The sequence below is a fragment of the Microtus pennsylvanicus genome, chromosome 5, assembly GCF_037038515.1.
Source record: "Microtus pennsylvanicus isolate mMicPen1 chromosome 5, mMicPen1.hap1, whole genome shotgun sequence".
Classification (NCBI taxonomy): domain Eukaryota; kingdom Metazoa; phylum Chordata; class Mammalia; order Rodentia; family Cricetidae; genus Microtus; species Microtus pennsylvanicus.
The window spans coordinates 82,858,307-82,872,418 of NC_134583.1; the positions used below are offsets into that span (position 1 = coordinate 82,858,307).

General features: G+C 54.7%; 1 protein-coding gene across 1 annotated transcript in view; it reads left to right on the forward strand.

Annotated features, from left to right (window-relative positions):
- Positions 1-205: 205 nt before the first annotated feature.
- The window catches only part of Muc2 (mucin 2, oligomeric mucus/gel-forming), a 36,795-nt gene continuing 22,888 nt past the window's right edge, over positions 206-14,112 (forward strand). Inside the window, exons 1-28 of the mRNA XM_075972796.1 lie at positions 206-296; positions 1,050-1,311; positions 2,383-2,497; positions 2,889-2,979; positions 3,248-3,357; positions 3,499-3,709; positions 3,899-4,024; positions 4,248-4,365; positions 4,447-4,585; positions 4,779-4,889; positions 4,976-5,045; positions 5,250-5,387; positions 5,489-5,653; positions 6,236-6,330; positions 6,555-6,681; positions 7,033-7,288; positions 7,519-7,571; positions 7,687-7,787; positions 8,139-8,293; positions 8,556-8,694; positions 9,201-9,308; positions 9,390-9,569; positions 9,688-9,927; positions 10,831-10,987; positions 11,190-11,321; positions 11,737-11,878; positions 12,402-12,445; positions 12,963-13,187. Of these exons, the coding sequence (XP_075828911.1) occupies positions 221-296; positions 1,050-1,311; positions 2,383-2,497; positions 2,889-2,979; positions 3,248-3,357; positions 3,499-3,709; positions 3,899-4,024; positions 4,248-4,365; positions 4,447-4,585; positions 4,779-4,889; positions 4,976-5,045; positions 5,250-5,387; positions 5,489-5,653; positions 6,236-6,330; positions 6,555-6,681; positions 7,033-7,288; positions 7,519-7,571; positions 7,687-7,787; positions 8,139-8,293; positions 8,556-8,694; positions 9,201-9,308; positions 9,390-9,569; positions 9,688-9,927; positions 10,831-10,987; positions 11,190-11,321; positions 11,737-11,878; positions 12,402-12,445; positions 12,963-13,187 (3,886 nt within the window). The 5' untranslated portion in view covers positions 206-220. The remainder of the gene's footprint in view (positions 297-1,049; positions 1,312-2,382; positions 2,498-2,888; positions 2,980-3,247; positions 3,358-3,498; positions 3,710-3,898; positions 4,025-4,247; positions 4,366-4,446; positions 4,586-4,778; positions 4,890-4,975; positions 5,046-5,249; positions 5,388-5,488; positions 5,654-6,235; positions 6,331-6,554; positions 6,682-7,032; positions 7,289-7,518; positions 7,572-7,686; positions 7,788-8,138; positions 8,294-8,555; positions 8,695-9,200; positions 9,309-9,389; positions 9,570-9,687; positions 9,928-10,830; positions 10,988-11,189; positions 11,322-11,736; positions 11,879-12,401; positions 12,446-12,962; positions 13,188-14,112) is intronic.

Consider the following 14,112-nt stretch of genomic DNA (forward strand, 5'->3'; position numbering starts at 1 on the left):
TTTACCCAGGGAGTCATATAAAGATAAACTCAGATAACCTGAATCAATATTTCCTCACTGGGACCCATGGAGCCCCCACAGCTGTTTTCCTGATAACTCGGCAAATGCCCCACCCACCCTTTGCACCTCCCTTGTCCTCCCGCCCTCAGATGCCTGCTAGGCATATAAGTCCTGGACCCCTGCCCTGGGATGCTCTCCTGTGCCACCCTCCTGAGCCTCCATGGGGCTGCCACTAGCTCGCCTGGTGGCTGTGTGCCTAGTCCTGGCCTTAGCCAGGGGCTCGGAGCTCCAGAAAGGTAAGGGGCTGCATGATCTGGGCAAGGAAGTGGGCAGAGCACCCTGAGGGTGGGGAGGCTGGGAAGCCCGAAGCAGTTAGTAAGGAGTGCCTGGAATAAGAGGGGGTCCCCAGTCAGAGCCACTACAGTTGGACTGGGGTCTTAGGTCTCCCGAAGGCTGAGGGTCCTACACCAAGAGGATGAGAAGCTGGACTCCCCGAATGTCCATTGTCCGTGGGAGTGGGGAAGCTTTGGATGTCTAGGAGAAGCCAAGTTTAGGACAGTTCCAGATATAAGGGACCTTCGGCAAGACAGTGCCTCTGGAGAATGGGCTGAGTGTCCACATGGAAAACTTCTGTCCCATCAGGACAAAGCTGTGGGTGGGGGATGTCCCAGTGGGGACCCCTGAAGACTGAGGAACCCAGCCCAACCTCTTGCTGGGTGAGGGGTAGATGGAGTGGGGCTCAGTAGAGCATCAGCGGAGGGGACTGGGCAGTAGGTGTGCAGAGTGACCAGATTGCCCAAATGCCCCTTTGCGTTCACTCCCTGCTTGTGTGCCACACTAGGTAGTACCTTGTCTTAGAGTCCTGCAGAAGGCTGACCAATAGTTAGCAGAGACTGCTTATGTAGGGGTACCATCTTATCTGGAAACCCTAATCTGGAGCCTCAGATGGGTACCCCTGGGGGGGCCCCCGGGGTTAACTTGGAGAATGGGCTCAGGGAAGTCCTCCTCAGATCTGGGTGTCTCACCTTGTGTTTTCACGGTTCTCCCAGAAGCCATATCCCGAAACCATGTCTGCAGCACCTGGGGCAACTTCCACTACAAAACCTTTGATGGCGATGTCTTCCGATTCCCTGGCCTCTGTGATTACAACTTTGCCTCTGACTGCCGAGACTCCTACAAGGAATTTGCTGTGCATCTGAAGCGGGGCTCGGGCCAGGCTGGGGGTCACCCCCAGATAGAGTCCATCATCATCACCATTAAGGACGACACCATCTACCTCACCCACAAGCTGGCAGTGGTGAACGGGGCGATGTGAGTGGGATTAGTATCTGTCTCCCATGTCCCAGAAGCCAGGGGATGCTTCTGGCTCCTCAGAGCAAGTTCTCCCCTGAACGTTTTGTATAAACGAGCCAGTCTCCAGGACACCCTCTTCTGTTCTGGCACATGGCTAATAGGGATGCTTTGAGGTTTGAGCTAGGCTGTGGATTCACTCACCAAACACTGATGAGTCCCCTCTGTAGACTGGGGGTCTTAGGTAACCTGTGAGTCCCTTGCAGGCTTCCCCTGGGGGCCATGCAGAAGGAAGCCTGCTCCCCAGGCTAAAGTTGCAGAAGCCCAGAAGGGAGAGGCTGCTCTACCAGCCCTATTGTTCCCTGGCTTTGTCTCAGTAACAATGAGGTCCTCTTAAATGCATTCCTGTCTTGCAGGTTTACCTCCCTGGGGATTTGCTCTTTTCCCACTCCAAGCCTTTCTGTGTCTTGCATGGGGGCTCTGCCAGTGTTCCTTTACTTTGCCTGGTCTGCTGGACCATGTTGTCATGTGTGGGTTGTATGGCAGAGGTCCCTAGGGATAGAGGCTCAGGGGTTGGGGCGTGGCAGTTCCAGGCCAGCTCAGGAGGGGAATGGGGTCCCGGAATAAGAACAATTCCGGGTAAAGGTCTGGGAAGGGGTTGAGAGTTCTACCCTGCCAGATTTTGTGAGAAAAATACCTCTGAACCAAGGGTCTGAGAGGGTTGGGGGCTCAGTCCCCAACATATCCCAGAACCACTGCCTTTGGGCCTCCTGAGAAGGGCCTCTTTCCTGGACTCTGAGAGGGTATGGGAAGGAAAATAGGCAGAAGGGCCTGACCATGCCCCAAGGAAATGACCCAGGACAAAGGCTCTCTGGCCATTGCTGAGGCCTCTGCCCGGCTCTGGCCTCCTCCTGGAGCTTGGCTAGGTCTGTTTGTGCTCCAGATGAGAACAGACCAAGCAAGGAGGCAGGCTGGGCTGTCTTCATCCAGATAATGTCCTCAGCGCCAGGTGGTCAGCAGAACCCTCGGGAGGACGAGTGGGTAGGCTCTAGGATGGTGGGATGGTGAGTAACCCCATAGTGGTCCCCACAGGGTCAGCACCCCACACTACAGCTCCGGGCTCCTCATTGAGAAGAACGATGCTTACACCAAGGTCTACTCCCGTGCTGGTCTCTCCCTCATGTGGAACCGTGAAGACGCACTCATGGTGGGCACCAGCATCCTGGGCTCTGAGGTGGCGGGGCTCCTCTCTCTGGCCAGAGGCCTTGTAGCTCCATAGAAGGGCAGGATTGGGGGACCCACGCCTCACAATTGGCGTAGGATCCTATGTGGTGGAGCAGGCTGCTGGAGACAGTGATTGGTACCAGAATCTCCATTGGTCTGGCCTGGGAGGGACCCTCTGTGCTGTAGGTGCAGTGACTGGTCTCTGTCTCTCAGAGACTGCATTTTGGTACCCCAACCTGAAGGACCCTTCCTGGTGGCTGATCCCTGCCCTCCTCCTGCCCTGCCCTGTTGGAGAAGCTGCTTAGACCTAGGGACTCTGGAAGCTGTGCTGGGCCCTGAGGTCTGCTCACCTGCCCTGCTTTCCTTTTCAACAGCTAGAACTAGACAGCCGGTTCCAGAACCACACCTGTGGTCTCTGCGGGGACTTCAATGGCATACAGACCTATTATGAGTTCCTCAAAGAAGGTGAGTGCTAGCCGGGCGGTGGTGGCGCACGCCTTTAATTTCAGCGCTTGGGAGGCAGAGGCAGGCGGATCTCTGTGAGTTCGAGACCAGCCTGGTCTACAAGAGCTAGTTCCAGGACAGGCTCCAAAACCACAGAGAAACCCTGTCTCGAAAAAACCAAAAAATAAATAAATAAATAAAATAAAATAAAACTGGGCGTGTTGAGAGGAAGACAGGGGTGAGGCTGCAGGCTCCCGGCTCCCAAGGAGCTAACCACCTGCATCCGTAGGCATACACTACAGTGCCATTGAATTTGGGAACATGCAGAAGATCAACACGCCTGAGGATGAGTGCCAGGACCCGGAGGTGGTGCAAGAGCCAGAGTCTTGCTCTGAGCATGTGAGTCGCTGCTGGGAAACCCAGGCTCTTAGGAAGTCTGTACCTGCTGGCCTGTGTTGGGGCTCCCTATGCTCTAAGGGGAGGGGAGAAGGGGTACGAACAGGGGTGTGAAGTTGTCCACGTTTGTGTCCTTCTCTTCAGCGAGCCGAGTGTGAGAGGCTGCTGACCTCCACAGCCTTCGAGGACTGCCAGGCCCGGGTGCCCGTGGAGTTGTATGTGCGCGCCTGCATGCAGGACCGTTGCGCGTGTCCTCAGGATGGTGCCTGCGAGTGCAGCACCCTTGCTGAGTTCTCCCGCCAGTGCTCCCACGCAGGTGGCCGACCTGAGAACTGGAGGACTGCCTCACTCTGCCGTAAGTAGCTGGTGACCCATGGGGTGTTTGGGGGGCCTCTCACATGGTGCTCTGTGTGAGTGTCCCTGGGTTTAAGGAGCCCCCGGTGGGAGCCATGTCTATGCCAAGCACCCAGACCCTGTCTGCCAGTGGCCTTGGCACTGTGTTAGTGCCTTATTTGTGGGTTGATGGAGCTGACTTTGCTTCTAGCCAAGAAATGCCCTGGTAACATGGTATACCTGGAGAGCAGTTCGCCCTGCATAGACACCTGCTCACATCTGGAGGTCAGCAGTTTGTGTGAGGAACACTACATGGATGGCTGCTTCTGCCCAGAAGGTACATGCTCTGGAAAACCCTTGTCCCAGAGACTGGGTCGGGGAGCAGGCAGGGAGGGGTGGGACCCTCCAAAGAACCCTAAGGGCTGGGAGGCGAGCATCTGCATCGACAGAGCAGGGTCCTGATGTCTGTGGGTGGAGATCTGGCTGGCAGCCTCTCCTTTTGGGGGAAACTGGCACTTCCCGAGGCTTCCAGGGTAAGTTTACATCTCTGGCTACCACAGGCACTGTGTACGATGACATCACGGGCAAGGGCTGCGTCCCTGTGAGCCAGTGCCACTGCAAGCTGCATGGGCACCTCTATCGGCCAGGCCAGAATATTACCAATAACTGTGAGACCTGGTAAGTATCAGAGCATAGGGCCTGGGGTCAGGCAGGCTGGGGTGTCACTGAGTCTTGACCCTGTGCCCTGCTTCTGGACAGTGTCTGTAAGGCTGGTCGCTGGGAGTGTGAAGATTGGGAATGCCCTCAGACCTGTGCCCTAGAAGGTGGCTCCCACATCACCAGCTTTGATGGAAAAAAGTTTACCTTTCACGGGGACTGCTACTATGTCTTGACTAAGGTAGGCAGGCCAGGCTACCTGGATGGAGCTGGGGGCCCTCTGTCCTCTGTGTAGGGAGGAGAGACCAGTTCTGGAGAAGGCCGTCCCTGGGGTGATGGGTGGTGCTGCTCTCAGAAACAGGATGAAAAGTGGGAGGTCTAGGGCACAGGAGGCGCTCGGATCCTCAGTAAGCACAGCATCCTTCTGCATTCAGGGCCAGCACAATGACTCCTATGCTCTCCTGGGTGAGCTGGCCCCCTGCGGCTCCACAGACAAGCAGACCTGCCTGAAAACTGTCCTGCTACTTACTGACAACAAGAAGAACGTAAGTCCTCCTCTCTCCCTTCCTAGCATGCCTGGGTCCTGCGTGCAGGCACTCTCGGCTCTATGCAACCATGGCATTTCTTGTAGGTGGTGGCCTTCAAATCAGGTGGCAGTGTGTTACTCAATGACCTGGAGGTGACCCTGCCCCATGTGGCAGGTGAGTGTCTCAGGGAGGGGGTCATGAGCTGCTGCCAGTCAAAAGAGCCAGCTGGGACTGGGATAGCCTAGGGGCTTGGGCCTCCGGCAGGCTCTATCTTTGGGCCCCTGCTGGTGGTGGGGGAATGGGATGGTGGGTATGCCACTCAACAGTCACGTGGAACCCAGGAGCCCTGCTATCTTTCAACATGTTCTTGTTTTGCAGCAAGCTTCTCCATCTTTCAACCCTCTTCCTACCACATTGTTGTGAACACGGTGTTCGGGCTGCGGCTACAGGTTCAACTGGTCCCAATCATGCAGCTTTTTGTGACTCTGGACCAGTCTGCCATGGGACAGGTGCAGGGTGAGTGGTCCCTTTTGTATTGTCCCTGAAAAAGCCCCATGAGGGTCCTGTACTGCTCGTGCCCGCATCCAGTTCTTCCTAATTCTGTCCTGCATCTTTAGGTCTCTGTGGAAACTTCAACGACCAGGAAAATGATGACTTCATGACATCTGGTGGGCTGGTGGAGGCCACGGGTGCTGGCTTCGCCAACACCTGGAAGGCCCAGTCAAGCTGCCATGACAAGTTAGACTGGCTAGATGATCCCTGTTCCCTCAACATTGAGAGCGGTAAGGCTCAGGGGAAGTTGGTCACTGTCCACTGGCTTGTCTAGGACACAGAGTCCTGGCCAGTTCTGCCTCAGAGCAGATGGGGACCTAGTATGTGGGCGGAAGGGTGGGTAGAGGTTGCACAGTCCATGTTGCTGGTGACCAGCACATCTACCTGCTGTTTGGCTAGTTTATAGTGGCCCCATGGTGGCAGCTTTCCAAGCGACCAAGTAGATGGGCTGGTCAGGCTAACTGCTGGTGGCGGCTCTCATCCAGGCCTGGCTTAATGCTAGGACAATATGCCCTCCTACCCACTTCTCGATCATATCTGAAGACTTCTAGTCCCTGGGGTTGAGAAAGGGAGGACATGGGTGTTATACAAAACAGTCTCATCTTGCTCACAGCTGCCTGGAATTACGATGGGAGGGAGGAAGGGAGGGAGGGAGGGAGGGAGGGAGGGAGGGAGGGAGGGAGGGAGGGAGGGAGGGATCTGACTTTGATCACAAAGGATACCGTGTCATCTCCATCCTGGGTGATCAGACTTTTAGGCTCAGAGTATGTGAGGGGAGCCTGGTTGTGCTGAGGTTCTGATCTACTCCCCAGCCAACTATGCTGAGCACTGGTGTTCCCTACTGAAGAAGTCAGAGACCCCTTTTGCCAGGTGCCACCTGACTGTGGACCCCACTGACTACTACAAGGTGAGCTCATCCCCCAACCCTACATACTCAATGCTGCCGGCAGTGTCCCCACAGCCAACAAAGTGTGCTCGGGCCACCTGTCTGAGCCTGTGAGTGGCTGTGTGTGTGTGTCTGTCTGTCTGAGTGCTGGCGTGCATGCACATGTGTGTTCACTGGAGTGCTCAGGGTGCCAGGGCTGTGTGCCTGGCTTCCTCACCTCACCGTTACTTTGGTTTGTCTCCCAGAGGTGCAAATACGACACGTGCAACTGTCAGAACAATGAGGACTGCATGTGCGCAGCTCTGTCTTCCTATGCCCACGCCTGTGCTGCCAAGGGGGTCATGCTGTGGGGCTGGCGGGAGCACGTCTGCAGTGAGTGCTTCCCCACTGGCTACTCCCTAGGATGGGGTCCAGACATGAAACTCCGTGGGCTGGGGGCCAGGAGCCCTGAGCAGTCAGTCCAGGGAAAGGGGCAGCTCCTTGTAGCTGTCACCCAGCGTCTGCCTGACCTTTAGGCTCTGTGTGCAGCGTGGGAGCGGAATTTTTGCAGAGATAGACTTTGGGATGGCCACAGCTGCGGAAGCTGAGTTCAGCTACCTGGGAGGGGTTCCCAGGGTGGCTGGCCTCTGTCTGCAGGTGGAGGGAGAAGCTCAGGGACAGCCTATAGGGACAGTAGTTGGAGTCTAGTGCCATTGGCCCTCACTCCTGTGGTTTCCCCTGCAGACAAAGATGTGCACGCTTGCCCCAGCTCACAGATCTTCCTGTACAACCTGACCACTTGCCAGCAGACCTGCCGCTCCCTCTCAGAGGGTGACGCTCACTGCCTTAAGGGATTTGCCCCTGTGGAAGGCTGTGGCTGCCCTGACAATACCTTCATGGATGAGAAAGGCCGCTGTGTGCCCTTGGCGAAGTGCTCCTGCTACCACTACGGACTTTACCTGGAGGCAGGAGATGTGATCCTGAGGCAAGGGGCGCGCTGGTGAGTGTCCTGGACTCTGCAAGGGGCCCATAGAGCCGGGGAGGGGACGCTCTTCAATCTCTGTCCCAAGGGGAAAAATGGGGGCGGGGGAGGTTCTACCTGTGGGGTCTGAGGCTCTCAAATGGTGCAGGGGTGCCAGGGGTGAGATTCTGAAAGTGGCCTGGCTGGCATATGTCCTGTGTAGGAACAGACTTGAGTCCCATGAACCCTGTTCCACTTCTCTCTCATAGCATTTGCCGGAACGGGAGGCTGCAATGCACCCAGATCAAATTGCTTGGCCACAGTAAGTTTTACAGATGTTGTTCATGTATGGCTACCAGTCTGAGTCTTGTTTCCCCTCCCTACTTACCTGGTACCCTGAATTCATCTGAGCTAAGACGGACTTCTTAACCCCACAGCCTGTAAGGACCCCAAAATTCTTGTGGATTGCAACAACTTGACTGCTCTGGCCACCCGGAAACCCCGCCCCACTAGCTGCCAGACACTGGTGGCTGGCTATGTGAGTGCCAAGGAGGGCTGGTTGGGGGCATTCTGATGCCTGAGTCCATTGTGTGGACTAAGCAGACTCCCACACTGCCAGTTCACTGGGCTGGGGCCTGAGTCTCACAAACACCTGGGTCTATTGGTACTCCCTGTGACCCTGGAAGAGAAGTGGCGGCCTAAGGCAGAGCAGAGGTCAGCCTAGGGGCCTTGAACAGCAACCCTACCTGGTCTCCCTGACCAGGATAAGGGAAGGGTTTTAGGAGAGAGGAGGAGAAGTTGGGGGGTCCAGGACACTGTTAGATCTTCTTGTGTGGGCACTCGATTCCTCAAGGAAGGCTTGGCCCTCATCTGAGCCCTTCCATTCCAGTACCATACAGAATGTGTCAGCGGCTGTGTGTGTCCCGATGGGAAACTGGACAATGGCCGTGGTGACTGTGTGAAGGAGGAGGAGTGTCCTTGCATCCACAACAAACACCTATATGATCCTGGGGCCCAGATCAAACTGGACTGTAACAACACCTGGTGAGTTGGCCCAGTCAGCCTGCATTGGAGGGGTTAGGCTGGTTTTTTGGGGGAATACTTGCTCTGTTGACAGAGCAAGTCTTATGTCTACCCCTCACCCTAGAGGTCACTCTTAGGCCAGTATAGGTGCCTGCAGGTTTCCTATATGGACGGCCTCAGGAGCTGGTGCCATGGTGCCCAGGGCCTTACCTAAGCTGCTCTCCAAGGGCATGTGGGAGTCTTGGCCTCAGGCCCCTTCAGGCTCCTCTACCTTTCCCCGCAGTACTTGCCAGAAAGGACGCTGGGAGTGCACCCGCTATGCATGCCACAGCACCTGCTCCATCTATGGGAGCGGCCACTACATCACCTTCGATGGGAAGCACTATGACTTTGATGGACACTGCTCCTATGTGGCTGTCCAGGTGCGGTTGTGAAACTCTCCAGGAAGGGGCCTGCCCTGAGATATGGAAGAAGGTCCTTGGGGTGGGAAGGGCTAGTTCCTCACCCTGGAACTCTTGCTGCCAGGATTTGGGCTCCCAGCAATGAATAGAGAGGGTGCGGTAAACCTCTCTCCTCCATGAGATGGGGATGTATGGGGATGGGGGGTGTTGAGAAAGCCTACTCTCTTCTTTCTCTCTCTCCTCTCTCTCTCTCTCTCTCTCTCTCTCTCTCTCTCTCTCTCTCTCTCTCTCTCTCTCTCTCTCTGTGTGTGTGTGTGGACAGGCCCAGCTATTATCTCTTCTGCCCTTTGTATGGCATCATCATCCCCAGACAACGGAAAGACCTGGCTGGATGGGGTTTGAGTTAGGGCCTTGAATCCCAGATGGGGAAAGGCAGAGCATTTTCTACCCAGAGGGGTGGCCTTAGCAGCTGGGGTAGGCACCTGTGTCCTGGTTTTCTTGGCTAACACTGTCTTGTCGGGACCCAGGACTACTGTGGCCAGAACTCTACTGGCTCCTTCAGTATTATCACCGAGAATGTCCCCTGCGGCACCACAGGCGTTACCTGCTCCAAGGCCATAAAGATATTTATAGGGGTGAGTGCTGCTGGTTCCTCGGACAGGGGATCCCGTGGGAAGGCTTGGACACAGTCAGTGACCGTCCTTTTCTCTGGATAGGGGACAGAGCTGAAGCTGATGGATAAACACCGTGTGGTAAGGCACTTGGGAAATAGGCACCATGTGCCCTACATCACACGGAAAGTGGGCCTGTACCTGGTAGTGGAGGCCAGCCCTGGTATTATCGTTATCTGGGACAAGAGGACCACCATCTTCATCAAGCTGGCTCCTTCTTACAAGGTGGGCCACCAAGATGCCAGCCATGTCCTGGGCTGTCACCAGCATAGATGCTGTGGATGCTGTTCTCACCTACTTCAAGAACTGCTCAAGCTGGAGACTCTTGTCTTCCCACCTACAGGGCACTGTATGCGGTCTGTGTGGGAACTTTGATGACCAGACCAAGAATGACTTCACCACTAGGGACCACATGGTGGTGACCAGTGAGCTGGACTTTGGAAATAGCTGGAAGGAAGCTTCCACGTGCCCAGATGTGAACCACACCCCAGACCCCTGTGCTCTAAACCCACACCGTCGTTCCTGGGCAGAGAAGCAGTGCAGCATTATCAAGAGTCATGTATTCAAAGGGTGCCACAGCAAGGTAGGCGGAGCTGAAGGCATGGGCAGGGCCACAGCAAGGTAGGCGGAGCTGAAGGCATGGGCAGGGCCACAGCAAGGTAGGCATGGCTGAAGGCGTGGGAGGGCCACAGCAAGGTAGGCACTGCTGCAAGCATGGGCTGGGCCACAGCAAGGTAGGTGGAGCTGAAGGCATGGGCAGGGCCACAGCAAGGTAGGCGGAGCTGCAAGCATGGGCAGGGCCACAGCAAGGTAGGTGGAGCTGAAGGCATGGGCAGGGCCACAGCAAGGTAGGCACTGCTGCAGGCATGGGAGGGTCACGAGTGTGGCAGGGGCACAGGTGTGGGTGGACTGTGGCCATGGGCAAAGGGCTCTGTAGGCAGAGCCCCACTAGAGGCGTATTGTGGTTGTGATCAGGGCCATGGTTGGGGCCACTGAAAGAGATTAATGAGCTTGACTGTGTTCACGAGAAGGGTGTGGCCTATTAGTCTTGCTATGTTTGTCTTTTGGGCTCCTGGCCTCTCCAAGTAGTCTAAGGATACTTGGAGGCATGTTGCTGTACCACCTTGGGGTATTCTTCAATTCTGTACAGTTGGTTTTTTGAGTTAGTAATTAGATGAGCAATCTTTCTCTCTGAGATCCTGGGGCAGACTCCGCCCTCCTCGCCCTGACTGCATGCTCATCAGGGAGGGAGAGAAATGACTTGTTTTGTTTGAGCCTAGAAGATAGCAGGGGGAGAGACAGTTTTAGGATTATCATCTTGAGGCACTCAGGGGATGGGTGACAGATCTGTCGATCAGGATGGCCTGAATGTGGGTGTGTCCCTGTCTATATCAGCTACTCGGGCTGTGGCCCAGCTTCAGTGTCCTGTGGTCCAGGTTCTCTAAGGCTAGTGCAGGCCTAAGGCACATGGACGTCTCCCTCCTAGGTGGACCCCACGGTCTTCTATGAGGCCTGTGTGCATGACTCCTGCTCCTGCGACACGGGTGGTGACTGTGAGTGTTTCTGCTCCGCTGTGGCCTCCTATGCTCAAGAATGCACCAAGGCAGAGGCCTGTGTGTTCTGGAGGAGGCCGGACCTATGCCGTGAGTATCTAGCTTCCTTCCCCATTCAAGTGATGACTGAATGTCACTCATCTCATCCTTGTCCCCAGACATCCTTTCTGGGGCCATAGTGAGACTTGTGTTGGTAGGATGCTCTGGCATTCACGTCCCCTGATGCAGGCTCACTTGGGTACCCACTTGTGTGCTCCCAAGCCGGACCATGTTCCATCCTCTCTCCCTCTAGCTGTATTCTGTGATTACTACAACCGTCCAAATGAGTGTACATGGCACTATGAACCGTGTGGGAACCGCAGCTTTGAGACCTGCAGGACCATCAACGGCATCCACTCCAACATCTCTGTGCACTACCTGGAGGGTGAGCAGACAGGGCCCTTCAGCAAGGTGGCCACCAAGGGGTAGGCCTCTGTCAGGCTGGGGGCTACCGTTAGCTGGAGACACTCAGGTTGTTTGAGAGGTGCCCACGGGCTAAGAGGCTTGGCTCAGGTGCTAAGGTTCATTTCACTACAGTCTGTTCACCGAACTGGAGCCATGGAAGCCAGCTAAGGCCCCGACTCCTGAAGAAGTGGCAGAGGAGCACACTACCTCACGGGTGTGTGTGGTGCAGAATACCCTAGTGTCAGGGGAGACATAAACCCTGACTTCTGACTCTTGGTCTTCATACATGAACATCTCCAAGCAAAACGCCAGATGGGGTGGGGTTGATGAGGAAGGTTTGATGGATCAGGGGCATCATCCACAGTGGTCTAAGCCCCATTTCCTATACCCACTAGGTTGCTACCCTCGGTGCCCTGAGGACAAGCCCATATATGATGAAGACAGAATGAGATGTGTGGACCAGTGTGGCTGCTATGTTGATGGCATTCACTATCCACCCAATTCTTCAATTCCCACTAAGGATATCTGCAAGTCTTGGTACTGAGCCTACATTGCATAGGGCCTGGGAAAGGTTGGCACACACATGTATACACACACACACACACACACACACACACACACACCATGTTCAGACACATGGAAATATGGTCACGCCGGTCAGGTGTATGCAAGCACACATACATGGCTCATAGCCACACTTACACTCATTCACAGCCCATTCAATGTGCATACATACATGGACACAACCACATACTGTTGCACACCCAGTCACACTTGTACACATATGGTCAAAGGAGCTAGGGTACAGAGGTGCTAGTTCCTGTCCTTAGGAGTATGCAGGTCTTTTGATCTCACCCCATTCTCTTGGGCCAGCTTTTTCTTAGCTTGCTTCACCTCATCTGACTGGTTACATTTAGAGCCCTATGGATGGGGTTCCTTTGTGGCTTGTGGTTGGGGCGGTACTCTGGGGCTTTGGGCCAGCACACAGGGAGATGGGCATGTGGTGTCTGTGGGCAGGAGGGTATGGGGAAGACCTGTAGCGTCTATACTTGCTTTGCAGTATGTGCACCAACACTTCAGAAATCGACTGCCGTCCAGATGAAGGTAAGCTGCTCTCTGCTGGGATCCTGGAGGTAGAGGGTTAGTGGTCCCAACCCAGGAAGCCTATGGACTGTGCTGTTCTTATACCTGTGGGACCTGGGCTTGGGTAGGGATTGGTTTCCTCCTGGGCTCTCTTTCTTGGTTGCCCATGTCCTTTCCAGCTTCAACGTGCTGAGCTGTGCAGCAAGCCTGAGGCTCCCCCTTCACATCTTTGTTTCCTTTCTCTAATGGGAGTGGTACCCTATGGGAGTGGAACCCTATGGGAGTGAAACCATATGGGAGTGGAACCCTATGGGAGTGGTACCCTATGGGGAATTTCTAGTGCACCTCTCATCTGGGTGCTAGGCTCATTGCCTCTGGGTTCCAGGTTCCAGTGAGGCTCCTTCTTCAAAGTAAGAGGTTCTGGTGATGCAGTCCTGCTGGAATGGAGGAAGCTGTCCTCCATCACATAGGATAAATTGGGGAAGCCTTGAAAGGCTGTCTTTCTTGTTAAACTGATGACCCCATACCCTCTGTACAGGAAAGGTTGTTAACGAGACCCAGGATGGTGTCTTCTGCTACTTTGAGATCTGCGACTACAATGGGACAATAAAACAACACTTGAATATTTGTGTCTCCTCCACGCCACCTCCATCCACCCTGACAAGCTTCACCACAGTCTCTACCCCTATTTCCATCTCCACCACCACCACCACAACCACCGCCACTGCCACCATTACCGCTACCTCCACTGCCACCATCACAAGCACGACACATCCCCCTGAAGGTGAGGCTTATTCTGGGGGCTTTTGTTCTCCTGAGAATCCGGCATGGGTTCTTCATCTTCTGGGGTCCAGAGCCAGGTCTGTGTATTCACCCTCCATTCAGCAAATAAACTGCGAATTTAGGTGGCATCGACATTTTTCTGAACTCTGGGGATGCTGGAGGATGTCTTCACATTCCTCTGCATTTGTTCCAGTACAAACCATATCTATGATGGGTAAGCTGTCAGGGGTATGGCAGACACAGGGAAGAACACCTGTAAATTTGAGGGCCTTGACTGGGCTTGGGCTCAGTTGGCAAAGCACTTGCTTCCCAAGCATGAGGACATGGGTTTGATCCCTGGAGTGCATGTAAAAATGCCAGGCAAGTGGGTGCACATTTGTAATCGCACTGTTGGGGTCACGGAGACAACAGAATTCTTAGGGCTCAGTGGCAAGCCAAGACAACTATATTGTCAAGTTCTGGGCCAATGGGCCACCTTGTCTGAAAGGAAGGAGATTACATTCTTGAGGATGACACTGGAGATTGTCCTCTGGGCTCTATGTTCACATACACATGTTCACGCACATTTGTAAACACACGCACATGCACAAACATGCACACACACAAATGTACACACACATACAATTCAGGCTGGGCATGGTGGTGCACACTTACAACCAGCACTTGGGAGGCAGAAGCAGGTTGATTGCCATGAGTTTGAGGCCTATGGTCTATGTTGAGAGTTTCAGACTTAAACTGTGCAGTGATATCCTCCCCTTTTTCTTGACTGAGGTTCCATCAGCAACTCCTGGTAAGTAGGGCCAAGAAGGGAAAATATTTCCAAATCCCTTCTGGACTTCCCTCAGAAGCAGAAACGAGGGCATGCTGCACTTACCTGCTGTGGATTATGGGTGTATTTACCCACT